This window comes from Nicotiana tabacum, chromosome 13 (assembly GCF_000715075.1).
Source record: "Nicotiana tabacum cultivar K326 chromosome 13, ASM71507v2, whole genome shotgun sequence".
Lineage (NCBI taxonomy): Eukaryota > Viridiplantae > Streptophyta > Magnoliopsida > Solanales > Solanaceae > Nicotiana > Nicotiana tabacum.
Window position 1 is genome coordinate 84,311,886 of NC_134092.1, and position 20,776 is coordinate 84,332,661.

Sequence of the window (20,776 nt, forward strand, 5' to 3'; positions counted from 1 at the left end):
CATGTACTATATAAGTATCGAGCCTAACCTCGACGAAGTAGTGATGAGGCTATGATATGACACTCACAATAAAACATGTACGAATGATAATAACGAAATACAGAAATATAAATAAAGCAGTAAACTCATAGAAACGGACCCGAATGTCAACTAACAGAGGGCCCCAGAATAGCATCATCTCAAACCTCATATCACCGTATCGAATTAAAACACTACAGCTACATACTGCTACAACACATCATACTCTACTCCGATGCCCAACCCAATCCTAAGATTTATCACAATATCTGTTACAGCGTGCAACCCGATCCCAATATCATTTCACAATATTTGTTTCGGCGTGAAACCCGATTCCAATATCATATTAATAACTGCGGCGTGAAACCCATTCCTAATATCATATTATTTCAATACTTTTGCGGTGCGCAACCCATTACCAATGTCAACTCATAAACATAAACAACTCAATGCTACCAAAAACGTAATCTCAACACAAAGGGAATAAAGCATACAGAACAAAAAGGAACCACCAGTACAAACGGAGAATAACTAACACCCCGTATTTACAAACCTTGATAACTCATCATTTCAAGAATAGCTAAATAAAAAAGGTAAAAATACCACGACCTACTACTCAGTAGAATTTTCCCCAACATTTCACTAAATCAATGAGTCAAAACAACATTTACAAAACTCTTTGTAAACCTAAGGATTAACTCTAATCTCGTTGTGACAACCAGCCTCTAACTGTTGCGACAACTTCAAGTTAACTCTAACTTGAATACTCAGAGTACCTAATATAATTGCTTCTAGATAAAGTTGAAGAAGCCAGGTGTTTTCCACGTAAAAATACTTGTGTTTTTTACTTTCCGCATTTACTATTTCAGCAACAGTAGGTTAAGGAACACTTAGAAGAACCATGTCCTTCTGTAGTCAGTACACGCGAAAATTAGACACCACACAAATCACCCCCCCCCTCTTGTGTGGCATTGACGTATAAAACATCAATTGGTATCAGAGCAGGTTATCCTTGAAGCGGCTAACACTTTAATAGAAGATCAAGATGAGTGCACCACCTGGAAACTGGGAAGGGCAATCCATTGCTAGGCCACTACTCTTCAACGGCCAGTATTACTCTTGGTGGAAAGACAAAATGAGAGATCACATCATAGGAGAAGACTATGAGCTATGGGACATGTCACAGATGGCCCACTAGCTACCATAAAGATAAATGCCGAAGGAGTAGAGGTGCCAAAGACAAGGGTTGACTGCACTGTTGAGGACTTGAGGAAATGGGAGAAGAATGCTAAAGCCAAGAAATGGCTTGTTAGTGGACTCAGTCCAGATGAGTACAGTAGAATCCAAAGTTGTACCACTGCTAAGGAAATATGGGACACTTCACAAGTGGCCCATGAAGGAACACCTCAAGTGAAGAGGTCCAGAGGAACTCTATATTCTAAATGTGAGAACTTTACCATGAAGGAAGGGGAAACCATTCAAGAAATGTACACAGGGTTCACTACATTGACAAATGAACTAAAGTCTTTTGGAAGGATTATTCCTAAAGAATATAGAGTTGAGAAGATTTTGACAAGGGTTCTGCCTGTTACTTGGGAGAGTAAAATTACTGCCATTCAGGAATCAAAGAATATTGCCACTCTCCCATTGGATGAGTTAATTGAAAATCTCATTGCTTATGAACTTAGGAGACAAACCATAAAAATGAATGTACCTAATAAGGAAAGGAGCCTGGCACTCAGAATCACTGAAGGTTCTGATCTAGAAGATAATGAAGTGGCTATGATCACCAAGAACTTCAAGAAGTACTTGAGGAGAGGAAAGGGTCCTTCAAGAAGTGGAAGTTATAGTAAATCAAAAATTCCTGCGAAGCAAACCAATAATGGATGCTACAAGTGTGGAAATGCTGATCACCACATCAAAAACTGTCCCCAATAGGAAATTGAGTGGAAGAAGGAAAGAACTGAACGAAGGAACTGGTTCAACCCAAGAAAAGCAATAACAAAGGATCAACCAACACTATGGTCGCTGCTTGGGGAGAAAGCTTAGATGAAAGCTCAGATGATGATGATAGGGATGAACAACCACTAATGGCTATTGGAGAATCTGATGAAGAAACTGAGGTAAGTGTAATTCATCTCAAAGACAAAATTAAATTATTGTCAAAAGAAAGGTTGTCTGAGTTACTTCTAGAACTGATTGATGAATGTAAACAATGAAAAGGAACAGATGTCTAAAGAATGTGTGATTTTGAAGGCTAAGTGCAAAAACCTGGAACTTAGGGTTAGTGAAACTGTAAGTAAAAATACTGTGTTGAATAACCAGGTTCATGCACTTGACTCAACTGTCCTAGAGTTTAGATCTGAAAATCTAAAACTGAAATTAGGAACAGGTAAAAGGATAACTGATCACATACAATTCACTCTAGAAGAACACGTAGGTCAAATGAAAGATGGGTTGTATAAAAGGGATGAGCAGATAAGAATTCTAAAGGAGGATTTAAGCAAGGTCAAGCATGAGCTAGACAGAACTTGTAAATGGAACAGGTCCTCCGATGCAATTTCATGGCTACAGAAACATCATAGTAGCAACAGAAGAGGACTTGGCTTTGGGAACCTGGCACCTAAATGGGATCCTAAAAGCAAGTACCTCACACTTCCTGAGAACAAGATTTGCACACACTGTGTTAAAACAGGACACTATAAAAGTGAATGCACTGCAAAAGAAAAGGCAAGCCAAAAGAACAAAAATTGTTTAAGGGAAAAATAGGCTACCAAGTTGGGCTAAAAAGAATTTCATTCATTCTTTTGCCTATAGAAAGGGACCCAAACTAGTTTGGGTTCCTAAGATTAACCCCTAATTTCCTTTTGCAGGTCCAAGTGAAGGGGAGCAGCCAAATATGGTACATGGATAGTGGCTGCTCAAAGCATATGATAGGAAGCAAGAACCAGTTCCTTTCACTTGAGGACCTCAAAGGAGGTAATGCCTCCTTTGGTAATGGGAAGAAAGGTGAGATCATTGGGGTTGGAAAGGTAGGTAAGACTGATTCTCACTCTATTAAGAATGTCTACTTGATAGATGGACTAAAGTATAGTATAATAAGTGTATCACAATTGTGTGATAGAGGTAACATGGTAGCACTCACCTCTACCAAATGCTTTGTGATTAATCTTACCACTGACAAGATTGTTTTGCAAGGAAAAGGAGTAAACAATATATATGTTGTAGATCTGTCCACCCTTTCATAAAATGAACTCACTTGCTTAAGTGTGTTGGATAATGATTCCCTCCTGTGGCACAAGAGACTTGGACATGCCAGACTAAGTCAACTCAACAAATTAGTCTCCAAGGACCTGGTGATAGGGCTGCCTAACATCAAGTTCAAGAAAGATAAAGTTTGTGAGGCTTGTGCAAGGGTGAAGTAGGTAAGATCCTATTTCAAATGCAAGAAAATGGTAGGCACCACCAGGACGATGGAACTGGTCCCAATGGATCTTTGTGGTCCAATGAGAACATTAAGCAGAGGTGATAAAAGATATGTGATAGTGCTTGTTGATGATTATTCGAGGTTTACTTGGACATTGTTTTTAACATCTAAAGATGAAGCATTTGACATGTTTACCTCTTTTGTTAGAAAAACTCATAAATAACTAGGTAATCAACTTGCATCAATTAGGTCTGATCATGGCACTGAATTTGAGAATGCTAAATTTGCTGAATTTTGTGATGAGCATGGCATAGATCATAATTTCTCTGCTCCTAGAACTCCACAACAAAATGGAGTAGTTGACTTTCTAGTAAACTGCCCCATAGCTTCTGGGAAGAAGCTGTAAACACTGCATGCTATATCATAAATAGGTGCATGACTAGACCTCTTATAGAGAAGACTCCCTATGAGTTACATAAAGGGAGAAAACCATACATATCCCATCTTAAGGCATTTGTATGCAAGTGATTTGTGCACAATAATGGTAAAGACTCCCTAGGTAAGTTTGATCCCATAAGTGATGAGGGGGTATTCTTGGGATATTCTTCACATAGTAAAGCTTATAAGGTCTATAACAAAAGAACTATGTATGTAGAAGAAAGTGTTCATGTGATTTTTGATGAAACTAACATTCTTTCTAAGAGACATGAACATGATGATAAAGCAGGTGGTCTAGTAAGAAACTCAAATGAAACCATACACTACTAGAAATCTGGTAAAAATCGACCAAAAAAATCGACCAACTTTGGTCGGTAATGGCCAATAACCGTCCAAAACGCGACCATTAACGTGTGGACGGTATTTTAGAGATCGGAAAGGCATACCGACCAAATTTGGTCGTAAATTACCGACCAACTTTGGTCGGTCAATTAAATTCAAAAAACAACCGACCAAATTTGGTCGGGTTTTTAATTATGTAATCAAAAGATTCACCATCTGGGAATCAAATCGAGGTTTATACTGTGGTAGGATACTATTCTACCACTAGACCATTGGTGTATTTTATTTTAAGATTGTCTTTTATTTGATTTATACTCTTTAACTTTGGTCGGTTATATTAAAAAATAAAATTACAGACCAAAGATGGTCGGATTTTTAAAATGACCGGCCGAATTAGCCGATCAATTTTGGTCTATTTTTTTAATATTAATTTTAATTTATTTTAATTGAAAATCCGATCAAAGTTGGTCGGTTTCTTGAAAAATAAATTTTGCGGGACTCAAAAATAGTTTTCCGCATTTTTGCGCCAAAGAAAACTGACCAAGGTTGGTTGGTTTCGTAAAAAAATTAAAAAATAAAATATTTTGAAAAACCGACCAACTTTGGTCGGTTTTTTGGCCGGTTGTTTGACCGACCAAAGTTGGCCGGTTAACCTTGATCTGTTTTTGCCGAATTTCTAGTAGTGATAGCCTAGACTGAAGCTGCACTAAAGGAAGGAAAAGGAGATGGAACAGGTTCTTCCACCCAGGGCAACATGACAGGGGGAATAGAACAAAGAGGAAATGATCCTCAAACCTCAAGGGAACCTGTCCATGAACATGTTCCTTAGCAACAAAACATTAAAGGAAAATCAAGGGGAAACAAGCTGGTTGTGAAATCTTACAAGTATCAGAGTTCTCATCCCATTGAGAACATAATTACTGATCCAACCTCGGGAATCAAAACCAGATCTTCATTAAAGAATCTTTGTGCTTTTGATGCTTTCTTATCTCTTATTGAACCTAAAAATGTTATTGAGGCTTTGCAGGATGCAGACTGGGTAAATGCAATGCAAGATGAACTCAACCAATTTGAAAGGAGTCAAGTTTGGCATCTGGTACCAAGACCCAAGGACAGATTAGTAATCGGCACAAAATGGGTCTTCAGAAACAAACATGACGAAGATGGAACAGTTACAAGGAACAAGGCAAGATTGGTAGTTCAAGGATATAGCCAAGAGGAGGGCATAGACTATGATGAAACCTTTGCTCCAGTTGCAATGTTGAAAGCAATAAGACTCCTCATAGCTTTTGTTGCTTACATGGAATTCACTCTTCACCAGATGGATATCAAGAGTGCCTTCCTCAATGGCTATCTAAAAGAAGTGTTTGTTAAGCAACCTCCAGGATTTGAAAGCAAGGAATGTCCTGATCATGTGTACAAGCTTGACAAGGCACTATATGGGCTCAAGAAGGCTCCAAGAGCATGGTATGAAAGACTATCAAAATATTTGCTTGAGCACGACTACAAAAGAGGTAAAATTGACTATACTTTGTTCTTGAAAGAAAAAGGTAAAGATCTCTTGGTAATTCAGATATATGTTGATGATATAATCTTTGGAGCAACTACTGATAAGTTAAGTAAAGAATTTGCTAAACTAATGGGGAGTGAATTTGAAATGAGCATGATGGGTGAGCTTAATTTCTTTTTAGGCTTACAAATTAAACAAAATTCAAATGGAACTATGATCCATCAGCAGAAGTGTGTAAAAGAGTTGCTTAAAAGGTTTAAAATGGAAGATTCCAAAGAAATTGACACTCTTATTGCAACAGCTACAAAGTTGGATATAGATGAACCCGGTTCATGTGTTGATCAGAAGTTGTATAGGGGAATGATTGGCTCATTGTTGTATCTCACTACTAGCATACCTGACATTGTTTTCAGTGTAGGCCTTTGTGCAAGATTTCAAGCGAATCCAAAGGAGTCTCATTTGACTGCTGTCAAGAGAATTTTGAGATACCTAAAAGGCACCACTGACATGTGTCTATGGTATACAAAAGGTAATAATTTCAATCTAGTGGGATGCACTGATGGTGATTATGCAGGTTTTCTTGTGGATAGAAAGAGCATCTCAGGTATGGCACATTTTCTTGGCTCATGTCTTGTGTCTTGGGCCACCAAAAAGAAAAATTGTGTGGACTTATCTACTGCTGAAGCTGAGTATGTTGTTGTTGCTTCATGTTGTGCTTAATTGTTGTGGATCAAACAACAATTAATGGACTTTGAAATTGATGTTGGTTGTACCCCCATTTTTTGTGATACCACTAGTGCAATTAGTATGACCAAGAACCCGGTTCATCATAGGAGAACTAAGCACATAGATGTTAGGCATCACTTTTTGAGGGACAACTATAAAAATGATTTGATCACTGTAGAATTTTGTGCTACTAACAAGCAAATTGCTGATATCTTCGCAAAAGCTCTAAGTAGAGATCACTTTGAAAGGAACATGTTAGAATTAGTGATGATTAAGATCGCCTAAAAGGACCAAGTCAAATTCACAATTGAAAAATAAAAAAATAAAAAAAATTGGTTAGAATTTCTGTAAATTTTATACATAATTAGATTAGATCTAGCTCAGTCTCATACTTTCAATAGTATACTCTTGTGCCATGTGCTAAAATGACTCATTAATCTCTACTGATATTTTCTCTATTTTGAAAAATTTAGACTTACACAAGAGAATTCTCAGCGAAGAACCTGGTTCATCAAGATCACTAGGTATGTTTTCTACACTCTGCATAATTTAAAATAATTATATCTAGATCATGATTAAAAGCAAAGTCACGTTTAATCCCAAATTTTTTGTACTTATCCATTACAAGTGAACCAGTTCCGTTCAAAAGAGTCTTAACCGAATTGAATTGACTAGATTCTAGGGATAGACTCCAACGTCTTCTCAAAACTGAAATTCAGTTTGATTAGACTTCTGAAAAGCTGCTGTTACCCCATTAATTACTTCTATTTAAATTGATCAGGCTTAGTGTCTTCTTCACTTCATCTCTTTCAAGCCGTCAAAATACTCTCCATCTTCCCTCATCTTCCAAACATAATCCAACTCTCTTTTCTTCCATACCCAAGCACAGAAATGGCAAACACTCCTGAGAATCCTTCATCACCACCACAAGAAACCACTTCCACACCCACTATCACCCCTTCTACCAACCCAACCTCTAAAAAAGAGTAAAGATGCTTGCTCACAAGGTTGTTGCGGGGAGAGAACAAATCAAGAAAATAAATGAAAAATTGAAAGCGGGTAGGGAAGAAGAACCCAAGAAATATGATGAATCATTCAAATCTGCTACTGATGGGGAAGAAACTGTTTCTTCTGAAACTGAACAGGTATCTTCTGGCCCTATAGTTACTCCTGAAATAATTTCTGAAATTACTACAAATTTGGAGAATAGGTTTGTACTAGTAGGATCTATGGCAGGCGTTGAAATTACTGAATCTGGAGAAGTTGGTGGTAAAATGAAAAAGGAAAAGAAAAAAAAGAGCAAGGGTGTTCGAAGTGCTGTGAGGGGAAAGGGTAAAAGAGTGGCTGATTCTTCACCCACTCCTGTCAATCTAACCAAAGATATAGGTGCCATGGTTGTTTAGGGAGAGGAATCTGCTGGAATAGAGGAGAGTGTGAAGAAAACAGGGGGAAGTGGGTCTGGCGAAGCTACTGAAGGGCTGGTTCAACTTGGGAAAAATGTAGATGAACCTGTTTCTTCTGAATAGGAAACCCTCGCAGACCTACTAAAAAGAGTGACTGAGAGTTATAATCCAAAGAAGAAAGGAAGTTCAAAGGATAAAACCCCTGACACTGCTAGGGCAAACAAGAAAAGGAAGGCTGCCTTTTCTATCCCTGTTGAAATTCATCCCACAAGAGGAAGAGCCAGAAGAAGAAGAGTGAGGCTGAGCTGAAGAAAGCCTTAGAAGAAAGTAAAAGAAAAGATGCTGCTAAGGGAAAGAAGAAGGTGAGTGAGCTTGTTGAGGCTGTTGAAATTGATGAGATAGACCTGGTCCTTCGAGATGAAGATGAAACAGCAAAAGTGGAGGTTCTGACTCCCAAAGCTAAGAAAGCCAAGACTTCCACCAAGAAGTCTGTTTCAAAGTAAAAGTCTGTTGAACCATCCACTTTGGCTAAAAGAACCAGGTCTGCTGTGAAATCAAGACAAGTAAATAGTGTGGAGGAAGAAGAATGGAGTGGAGAGAAAGAAGATGATTCTAACACTGAGAAAGACAAGATGGCCAAGTTTGGCAAGAGAACAATTTTGAAAGGAAGACTCCTCGGGGACTTGGAGGGGGAAGGAATGGTGTTGCTTTTGGAGAAGTTGTAGTTGCAAGGATGGAAGGACATGGTTCTTCAGTTGGATGGTAGGCTGGCCACGAATGAAATTATGGAGTTTATGGCCAATGGTGAGGTAAAAGATGGAAGGGTTACCAGTATGGTGAAAGGAGTGAAAGTCACCTTTGATGTGAGGGAGCTGGGAGAGATTCTGGGTGTACCTGCTGAGGGGTACGATGACTATAAGAAGCTCAAGTGTCCAAGCCTAGAAAATCTTCCTACTGCCCTTGCCATTACCAAAAAATTCACTGACAATGAGGAGGAAATTGAGCCCAAGGCTGTCTATAAAAGTGAGATGAAGCCACCCCACAAAGTGTTGTTCGAATTTGTAAACAAGTGTGTTTTGCCAAGGCAGGAAAGGAGGCACATTGCAACATTCATGGACTTGGTCCTCATGGAGTGTTTGGATAGTGGGAGGAAGATTAATTGGCTTGGGTTTATAATCCATCTTCTTGATAGGGTTCTAAATGGCACCAAGACTCATGCCATACCCTATGGCTTCATTCTCACAGTTGTGCTTGTACATTTCAAGGTACCTATGAATAAGTGGGAGGTTGGTACAAACAAGGATCATTTCGGGGCAAATACTCTGATTGCTTGTGACTATGAAGTCCACACCACTCCTAAAGAACCTGGTTCATCCAAGAAAGTACCAGTGAATAGCAAGGTGCAAGCCTTGGTGCAAGAAAGTGGGGGTAAGGATGCTGGATTGATAGGATGAAGAAGAGGTTGGCAGAGGTGGAGACTAAGAGAGATGATCTCAGAACTGAGCTGGCAAAACAAAAGGAGAAGAATGATGGAATTCTTCAGGATATGCTGAAATAACTCAAAGCCAAAAACCAAGTACCTGGTCCTTCCCAGCCTTAAGCCTCCTAGAAACCAGTGTAGATCAACAGTTCGGGATTTTTTTATTGTTGCTTTTGCTCATGTTTTCAGTATTTTTATTTCTTCTTATGCTTTGTGGTAGGATATTATCAATTATCAATGAAATTCACTGCCTTTTGCTCTAACTGTTTGTTGATATTTCTTAGATGGCTAATATCCTTAGAATGATATATGATGATTAAATCCATGATTGCATTTGAAGTAGCCCCAGTGGCCATGAGTAAGTTTAAAATTTGGTTATCCTACATATTTATGCAACTTTTCAATGATGCCAAAAGGGGGAAGGAGGTTGTGCTTATACTTTGAAAAGTGATATTTATAAACTAATGAACCTGGTCCTTGATGATAAGTGATAAAAAGGTAAAATATTCTAACATTGTGTTGATGTTAAGCTGAGTCGAAACAGGGCCTAAGCTTATAAAAAGTATAGACTTTGTCATCGTCAAAAAGGGAGAATTTGTTGGCCCAAGTGAAGTTTTATTTTGAAGATTGACAAAGGAAGCTCAGGCATGAACCAGGTCCATCCCCTGTGTACACAGACACGGGCATATTCGAGCATGAGGAATGCACGTGAAGGAGATAAGCTTAACTTGTTATATCTGATATCTCCTGATCGAAAAGGTTTCATAATTGATAAGGAGAAGGACTCCTTAGTTAAAAAGAACACTATCCATGATAAGGAAGGAGTTAGAAGTTGAAGTAAACTAGAACTCTTCCACCAAGGAACAGTAGCATTAGAAATCTAGTTATTTCTTATTCTACTAACTTTATATATTGCAGGATGTTCTCATTCTATGGTGACACACAAAAGCAGAAGTTAAATATGAGTTCAGAGCAAAATAGCAAGGTATTTTGCAAGTAATTCTTGTATGATTCAAGTGTGCGAACCTGAAGCTACATGAACCAGATAGAAGAACCAGCTCCAAGCGTTTGTCTTTTATTCTAGTTCAATTGTAGTAGGTATTTTCAAGTTGTACCTTTCAGTTTTATCTAGAAGTAATTGTATTAGGTACTCTGAGTATTCAAGTTAGAGTTAACTTGAAGTTGTCGCAACAGTTAGAGGTTGGTTTCCATAACGGGAGTAGAGTTAGTCCTTAGGTTTACAAAGAGTTTTGTAAATGCTGTTTTGGCTCATTGATGTAGTGAAGTGTTGGGAAACGTCCTACTGAGTAGTAGGTCGTGGTTTTTTTTTTACCTTTTGAGCCGGGTGTTTTCCACATAAAAATACTTATGTTCTTTACTTTTCGCATTTACTATTTCAGCAACAATAGGTTAAGGAACACTTAGAAGAACAAGGTCCTTCTGTAGTCAGTACACGCGAAAATTAGACACCACACAAATTGACCCCCCTCTTGTGTGGCATTGACGTATAAAACATCAACATCCATATACCTGGTGGATAGATATTATACACTCTTTGATCTTGTACCTTATGGACACTTTAATGTGTGGAATCAAGACAAGAGAAATCAAGTCAACATTCAAGTTAAAATGATTCCCACCGAATGTGTCCATTTCACAATTGTGGGTGCCAATGTATTTCCCCACAATCCACATATTTATTTTCAACTTTCTCGCACGCAACATCCAATTACAACCTTGAAACCATCTACGACAAATAACCTTGTATACTTCCAAAGATGACTCATGAACCACGATCTCACAACACTCTTTTATGTTGTACATTCGCACTGTCCTGCTTAGGCGCGCTTTATCAGCAAAAAGCATGTCGTTTGACAGCACCGTTGCTCTATATTCATCCCACATTGCTGTCCAAATTTCGTCAAGATCCCTTGTGAGGGCATCGACATCCGGCATACTTGGCAAATCATCAAGGTAGGGAACATCCCTCGAATGAAACGGCACATGGGACTCGTACACTCTTGGCCTAACGAGAGGTGGAGCATGCGCCCTCGTCAAATCGCGTTCAACATTCTCGTCCTCATCACCATCACCATCACCCTCATCAGTGAAGGGTGTGTCATCTCCAGACGCGTCAGCATTGTTTTCATAATCACTATCATCTTCCTGACTCTGCACATCTACCAGATCCCGATTAAATATATCATCTTCGGGCAATTGAGTAAGGATAGGACCTTCAAGTTCCTCGTTTTCACTCCACAACCAATTAAATAATGAGTTTCTCAAATTCATCCAAACATTACATATAAACTTTATCACTTCACTTATAAATCATAATATGTTGATATCCCATGATGCACATTATCCTGTTGATGATGACTCCCGGATGGACCACCATGATCCAACACACCAAAATTAGGCATATTCCAACTAGCTGTTGGTTCATAACTTGTAAAATTCATATCTGGACGGTACCCCATATGGAATATACGAGTGTTAATACAAATTCAATACATAAAAATAAACATCGTAACACAAAGAAAAATTGAAGTTTACCACTCGGCTTGTGGATTATGTAAACTAGGTGAGAAATTATTTCCTCACTCCTCATTCGCCCGTGGAGATAAGTTTAGATCAGGCCAAACTCTTTCACCCGGAACCTGTTCGACTAAGACTTCTCAGAAATAACCACCCGATTATTGAGGGATAAACCTACTTTGCGGAACCTCCTTATTGCGAACGTCTTCGGTCTTGACGTACATTTCCAATATTTTTATCACAAGAAGTTCCCGGTGTTCAACCGGAGTCCTCAAAAAATCTGTCAGAGTTTCATTGTCTTCGATGTTAAACTCAGCATAACAAGCAACCCTTTGCGGAGTAAAAAAATACGGATATCTTCCGGTTACTCTAATATTCACTGAACGTTTGCTTACACTCATTTTTTTACAACAACGATACCAATCTATCGTACTCCATTGTAAGTGAAAACTTAACATGACACTGTGGAAAACAACTCTAGCGTACTGTGTTATTCTCCGACACAACCTCACCCCCCCCCCAATATAATGAAACCCTAATTTTTCGCCATTCGGACATTATGACACAATGCAAAATAACTATAACGAACAAATATTTCGGAAGACTTGAAGGACCCTTAATGGACTTTTACCAAATTCTGAAACTCCTTAAATAAGAAAAAAAACCAGTCTGGAGGTATAACTATTTGATGTATAGCGCATGCATAATACGCGATATACCCATATGAATTATTAGTGGGTCAGTTAAGTGCAGATGAATTATTGGTGGGGACACATTTTATATATAGCGCGGTTATTCACTACAATATACCTTAACGGACAAAACTACCGTTAAGGTATAGCGCAGTGAATAACCGCGCTATATATAAAATGGTGCCCAGTTTTATTTTTAACCTATTTATATCGCTTGAGTCCAAAAAAACCACACTTTGGTTTCGGACTCACGTTTCAACTCTATAGACATTCGAGAAAATAAGTCAAATCTCTTCGATGTACTTTTTATTCAATAACAACAACAACAACAACCCAGTATAATCTCACTAGTAGGGTCTGGGGAGGGTAGTGTGTATGCAGACCTTACCCCTACCCTGGGGTAGAGAGGCTGTTTCCAATAGACCCCCGGCATCTTTCCCTCTAAGAACTCCCTACCTTGTTCTTGGGGTGACTCAAACTCACAACCTCTTGGTTGGAAGTGGAGGGTGCTTACCATCAGAGCAACCCACCTTATCAAACTGAGGAGGTGAGGAGGTGAAATACGTCAATGATGAATACAATAAATACTTAACCAAAATTGATGCAGTTATAAAGCCAGCGAGCTATGTTTTACCAGAAAGCTGTTATTGACTCTCCTAAGTCCTATTATTCTAGGAGTCTGAAACCTAATTGTGGTTTCTTTTGGATTCTAGCGATCACAATAAGTAAAAACAAGACTGGCCCGTTAAGGTATAGCGCGGTGAATAACCGCGCTATATTTGAACTTAAAATGGGCGCGAAGGTATAGCGCGCATATATACCGCGCTATAGTATAGCGTGGTATATATGCGCGTTATACCTATATAAAAAATGTGCCTTCTCCTTCCTTCCCCACAGACGCGACCCCCCCCCCCCCTCCATTTTTTATTCCAGCAGCGGTCCCCCCCCCCATTTTATATGAAAAAAACTAGGTTGGAGCCCACCGGTCCCACAAAAAGTGTAGATTCTCGGTATTGTAGCAAGCTAACATTGTATCTAAGGTATCATCGCGTAGTGGGTTGCTCGTTAGGCTCCAAATCATTAAATATTCAACTTTCAAAAAATTAAAATCGAGGTATTCCGACTTATTTTTTGTTAAAACTCATGTATAAAAAATGCCTATTAGTTATTTTTTACTATGTTCTATGTTATTTTGTGATTGTTTTATGGTTTAATTTATTTGTTATTTTTTATCCGGATTATATTATTAGTGTGCTAAAGAAATTAGTAAAATAGAGAAATTGCTATTTTATGAATAATTAATGTTTTTAGTTATTTTAAAAAAAGGTAATTAGTTATTTTTTACTGTGGTATATGTATTTTTGTGATTGTTTTGTGATTAAATCAATTTTGTTATTTTTTATCCGGATTAGATTAATTATGTGCTAAAAGATTAGTAAAATAGATAAATTGTTATTTTAGGAATAATTAATCTTATTTAGATGTCATTGTTGTACATATATTAATATGTGACTTTAATGTTATTTAGTTCCCTGTAGTGTTATGTTGTGCCCGTAATTTTAATGTAGTGCATGTAATTGTAATGTACTGAGTACCCTTTAGTGTAATAAAATATAGTGCCCTTTTGCGCAGTATCTTTGTAGTTATTAAAATTAATCATTTAATTATCTGTTAGCCCCAAAAATATCTGGAAAAAAAGATGATAGTTCAAATACAAACTCTCTCGCATTCTAGTCAACAAACGTAAGAAAACAACATTAAAAAATAACAATATTTGTCAAACTAAGTATTTTTATATGAATACTTAATAATTAAAGCATATATAGTTATGAAAATTAATTATTTAATTCTATTATACTCAAAAATAAGTGAGTAAGAAAACAAACATATTAAAATAATAAACTAACATATAAAATAAAAAACAAATATATAAAATAAGAAACTAACATATAAAATAATAAACAGACATATAAAATAGTAAACTAACATATAAAATAATAAAGTAACATATAAAATAATAAACTAACATATAAAATGATAAACCAACATATAAAATAATAAATTAACATATAAAATTATAATATAGAAAATGTATCAACCTAAGTAACAATATAGTAAAAATATCGAATAAATTTTAATATTACAGATATTGCAATAAATTTAAAGATGTTAAGCAATTAAAAAGAAAAATACTTTAATTAATATTTTTTAATTACAGTCATCGTCATGGAGGTTCCGCATGTGCATCCCGGACCTGCATCGCTACAACTATTGTTGCTACATGCCGACCATAGGTCTTCATACATATGGGATGCGTAGTGTTTGTCCCAGACATTCCGCGCCAGACGTATAGACGATATGTGGGAGTTTATTAGGGACCACCCACTCCATCCCAGTATAGTTAGACGCCTTCAGGATATGGATTTCTACAGGATCATAGAGATCGACCGGTTGCAGTTCGACTGGGCGTTGATCACGGCTATGATAGAGCGGCGGCGACCGGAGACGCACACGTTTCATCTACCCATCGGCGAGGCGACCATCACGCTTGAGGGCGTGAAGGTTCTTTTCGGGTTGCTATTTGATGGGTTGCATGTAGCTTACCCGCATGTTGTCAGAGACTATAGGGGATTGCATTACCTACATATGTTGCAGCGGCTCACCGGATTCCAGCCAGTGGAGGAGACGACATTGAGTGGAGCCACTATTTTGCAGCTGACGTCCATCCGATATCATCTGGAGGCGATGGATGCGGAGATTACGGATAATTCACCGCCGGAGGTTATCGATCGGCATACGAGATTGGTGTTGCTGCTGATGTTTGGTGGTGTACTGTTCCCGAACACTTTGTGAAACCCAGTCAGCTTGAGATTTCTACATCATTTGGAGCGGCTAGATGATTTACCTGGTTACAACTGGGGTGCAGCTATTCTAGGTTACCTGTATAGGCAGATGTGTCGGGCGTGCATGGGCACCCAGAGAAACGTTGCTGGATTTTTACCGTTGCTGCAGGTGAAAACATAGTCAATTCTTTTCATGATTATAACATACATAGGGTGAGAATACCTTAAATTTTACGTCCATAATTTATATTAGGTTTGGACCTGGGAGCGGTTCCTATAGTTCCAGCCACCTCTACCCCCCATCGCTCCAGATGCACCACCTCTATCGTTTCTCCCTTTAGATTGGAGGTGGGTTGATAGGAGAGGCTACGGACATGAGGTCGAGGCTCGACATCATCTACCCTATTAGAGGGATTTGTTGGATTATCTTGAAGGCGCGCAGGTACATGTATTCTTAAGTTTACTTGGCCTGGATTTATATATGTTGTGTATACTCACGATTCCTGTGTTTGATTAATAGTTCTTATGGAGGCCATACAGTGACGCGCTCATAGATGATTTGCCCGATTATTGCTCCCGCAGCCGAGCTATGTGGAGCTCTTATGTCCCACTGATATGTCTCAATATTGTCGAGCATCATGCCACCGAGCGAGTCCTTCGCCAGTTTGGTCGACCGCAACTTGTACCTATTCCGCCCCCTTGGCTTAGGACACATTACCAGCGGGATGATCGTTCCAGGGTTGACCAGACATACTTGGACTGGCTAGAGGCCCAGATTGAGGTTTGGGACCAGAAGTATGACCTGATTCCTCCACCCCCCTGCACCTGAGCGTATGGATGGCGAGCATGAGTATATGGGCTGGTATCGCAGCATTAGCCGACTTCATGTCGGGAATCCCGTTCATCGCGCTGGTAGTCGGTACATTCCATACGCTATGAGGCATGAGGCACTGGTATGTTATTCGTTATACTTACTTATAACGTTAAATTATCACTCCATAATTAATATTTGACATGTTATGCATGTTATTGGATTACATCAGTTCTACCAATTGGGACTGCAGATGCTGCAGCATACCGGCGCCTCAATGTCTGGGCAGATTTGCATGAGTATGGCCGTCAGGTTACAGATCTGGCTGCCCAGACATTGAGGCATGCCCGAGATGATGAGCGATTAGGATACGAGGCTACTTATGTGCCACCGGAGGAGTACTATCACATGACACCAGTGGAGCCTGAACGTGGTATATGTGGCAGGCGTGGCCAGAGAAGAAGGGGTGTCCCACTAGGTCGTGGTGGTCGGCTAGGACGGGGTCCCCCGCAAGGGGCGTTGAGGCACCCGTGGAGCATATTAGAGATGATTAGCCGGGTGACCACCCTGAGCCACACGATGCTCCTCATAATATGTCGTCATTCAGCCTGCAGCTATCGCCAGGGACTTCGTAGTTGACCCCGTCAGCTCCATTGTTGATCGCGGGCATGGCCATTACGCAATAGGAGTAGGATCAATATTTTCTTGATCAACCAGGGCCATCGACGGTTGCTGAGGATCATCTGATACAAGAGGTGCATAGTGGGTGACGACTGAGTTATGGCTCATCATCGGGGGACTGTTGAGGATGTTTCACATACTTCATCTACTCAGTGCACTCCGATGTTGTGACAAAGCAGTGTGTCGCTACTCAGGCACATGTTTGTTTGTATTACTATTATTTCTATTTGTTTTTATCTCATTGATTAGTCATCAGTATCTAAAGCATTTTTATTTTTTTAAAAGACATCATCATCGCCCGTCACGGAGGTCACTTTGTGCGATACTGACATGTCGGAGACGAAAAATATTTTTTAGGAGCCCGTTGAGACCATGGTATGACAATTAAAAACATTTTAGCTAACCCGTACGTTAGTAATTTATATTTCATATACTAAAATATCTTATTATTATGTAGGTTACTGCTGGACCGACGGCTGCTTCTACCGAGTCCGCCAGCCTTACCGACGATCATGCTGCAGTGCATCCTCCGATAAAGAGGCGACATGATGAGGATGATCCCGATAGCGTAGCCGGGTGGGATGGGATGCGCCTCAGGCCAGCCAATGCTTTAAAGCATACAGGTTGTGGGACACAATGACATTTATTATTATCTGTATGTATGACATTAAATATATAATAACAACATTAATTATATTTTACATAATTTGCGCATGTGTTTTTATTTCTCGGGTTATTTATTAGTTTAATATTACAACACAAAAAATGACAACTTGACATAATTTAAATTCGGTACAATTAATGATAATACATGACACGTAAAACACAAAGATAAAATACTACACTCAACGAATCCATGTATTTGTTTAGTCACTATCGCCAATTATTTTGTGCTTCAACCACTTAAATTTCTCTTCCAACCAATATTTTTCTTCTTCTGTCTCTTTTAGTTTCTCCTTCACTGGTGCAAGTTGTTGTTATAGTTTAAAGATCTGGAGTTCGTATTCACCGGTCATATTCCAAACATAGTGCAAACATGATTTGTAGTATTCCTGGTTAATGGGTTCATCATACCATTCTTGAAATCTACATTGATTTTCGTCCTACCAATGGAGATTATAACTCAACACTATTAATTAACATGTTATATAAAAAATATTAACAAACATTTTTTCCAAAATAATAACTTACAAGTTGTTGACAGATCAAGCGTCTGCGCCCCAGATTGCAATTTGACCAACATGGCTTCAAAATCGCACGTTTGCCACAATAACACCTTGGTACGTCATTGCGTCCAGACATTTCGTAATGCAAGAAAAATAAAAAAATTAATGGAAAGTTTTTCTATTTGTTTCGTTAAGCGCAAATAATAACTAAAATGCGCTAGGCTTTTATAGGCAGCTAATACACATAATGCGTATTGGTGGCGCGCTATGTTTCGCGTGATAATGATTCTTTAGGGTACAAGACAGCTTTTCCAGAACGCGAGCTTTTTCAGGTCGACAAGACAATACACATAACGCATATTAGTGGCGCGCTATGTTTCATGTGATAATGATTCTTTAGGGTACAAGATAGCTTTTCCAGAACGGTAACTTTTTCAGATCGACAAGACAATACACATAATGCATATTGGCGGCGTGCTATGATTCTTTAAGGTATAAGACAGCTTCTTAAACTGAACCAAGAGATCAGTATTCAAAGACCATTTGAAGAAACATTACAACATCTATTTCAAAAATGCCACTAACATTTAATAAGTGGTTCAAGAAGAGGCAAAAGGGTGAAGGTTGTTCAATAGATCCCCATGGAACACGTCTTAACATTATTGATCCCTACCTTGAAAAACTTATGCTAGGTTGCTATACTAATTTGGTTGATGACAAGTTGTATGGTGCTCTACATCCCTTGGAAAGTAAGCCTATCAATATACACACTGATCTCAAAGTTGCAGGGCACATTATTGAGGGCGAAGCGTATTCTACAAAGCCTGAAGGTATGTGAATTTGGGGCGAAAAACTATAATGGGTTCCCCTATACTCAAAACGATGTGATTATGAAGTACTATGTCGCTGGCATGGGCTTGTTGTGCCACAAGCACTGTCTGCAACCTTCTAAACAAACACACACAAAGATGAACCTGAAGTGATTCGGCATTTGATGAAGGAGATTCTAGAGATGGAAAAGGCACTAGTTGTTCATCATGCAATGGATGATCTTAACTACCTGGGAGGAACGGAGGATCAGTACTGGATTTATTACAAAATGAAAAATTGCATAGAGACAATGATTATCCTGTTTTCCCAACAGTTGTCGAGTGGGAGGGACTATCAAAGTTTCTACCACAGACGTTAGACGTAGGAGTCCCATATTATTGTAGAAATCAAGCAAGTAGTCTTATTGATGATAGTGATGAAATACAAGAAATGTGTGTCAACTGGGGCCTAGATTATGATGCCCTCAGTCCCGAAGAGTGCGTACAATATATTGACGAAGAAGATGAAGACAGTGACAATGAAATAGTGCCAGACGGCGACGATAATGGCGAATGACAAATATATTTTTTTTCTTGGGGTGTATGTTAAATTATTGTACTGAAGTATTAATGCTAAATATCAATTAGATTTAACCCCAATGGAAACATAATTTTATTTCATATATTTTGCAAGCTGAACATTTAAATACATTTATTACAATAAATTACTGCAACAAAATACTACGTGTATCCTTAATAATTGGGCACATTGGATGAACTTCCACTGGGAGCTGAATTACCACCGCTACCCAAACCAACTGAAGGATGTTTATGACGGTCGTATCCTGTTTGGGAACATATGCCACATTTACACGCATAAACGGTATCACCAATATCCATTTAGTTCCGTATACGCATTTTTTTTTGCACTTGTCGTTGACGCACATAATCCTTATTACACACTATTTTAAATGGTTCTGATGGCCAATAATACTCAGCACCCACTGGCTGCAACTGTTCACTATAGGTGTTTAAGTATGCAGCAACACTATATTCTTTATCAACGTACCTCGTTGCCGCGAAACCTGTATGTTGAAAACACTTCATGGCATGTGAGCACGGCATGTTATAGATAGACCATTTCCCATAGGAGCATAACCTTCTGGCTTCATTGACGGTGTGTGTATTATTCCCCCGGTTATGATGAATAACAGTTCGAACTTTAAAAATATTTCGCTCGTTGTAATACTGCAAAAATGAATGCCACTATGTTCGCTTCCTGTATTTCTCAAATCTTTTCATTGGTATTGGCATAAATTCAACACCCATTTCCATCAATGACAATGCACCTCTAGATCTTTCAACAAACCTCTCTGCCATCTGATTGAATGACATCCGCACCATGGCAGTGACAGGCAATCCACGTGCAGACTTTAGTAACCCGTTGAAAGACTACATATTTGTAGTCAGAATTCCCCATCCTCTTCCACCATCCGCATGCAAAGTCCAATTGTCAATCTCATGTCGCATCAACAAACTATAGGCTCCTTGGTCTTCTTGTCTGATCAATTCCATTCGCCTCCTGAATTTACACTCTTAGTGATCTGTTGTAGCCATCCGCATTAAATCATGCAAGTCCTTTTTCAGATAAGCCCTCTGGAAGTTGGCCTTCAGGTTCCTCACACAATAACGGTGGTAGGCATACGGTTCCTGCCATGCACGCAAATTCTGTACAGAACTTAAAATACCGCCATGCCGATCAAATATTAGACAAATACCTTAGCATTGTCTGACAACGTGCTCCTTCAAGTGGTTCAAAAATAATGTCCATGTCTCTTGGCTTTCATTGGCACAAATAGATAATGCTAGGGAAAATATACTTCCATTAGCAT

At 38.8% G+C, this 20,776-nt stretch overlaps 1 protein-coding gene across 1 annotated transcript; it reads left to right on the plus strand.

Moving 5' to 3' along the window:
* Positions 1–14,932: 14,932 nt before the first annotated feature.
* Positions 14,933–15,427, plus strand: LOC142168202 (serine/threonine-protein phosphatase 7 long form homolog). Its single transcript, XM_075228858.1, has one exon. It carries the CDS (start codon positions 14,933–14,935, stop codon positions 15,425–15,427), a length of 495 nt encoding a protein of 164 aa, XP_075084959.1.
* The last annotated feature ends 5,349 nt before the right edge of the window (positions 15,428–20,776 follow it).

Excerpts from the sequence above, each read along its gene's own strand:
- LOC142168202 (XM_075228858.1), top strand. The coding sequence starts at position 14,933 with ATGTGGGAGTTTATTAGGGACCACCCACTCCATCCCAGTATAGTTAGA.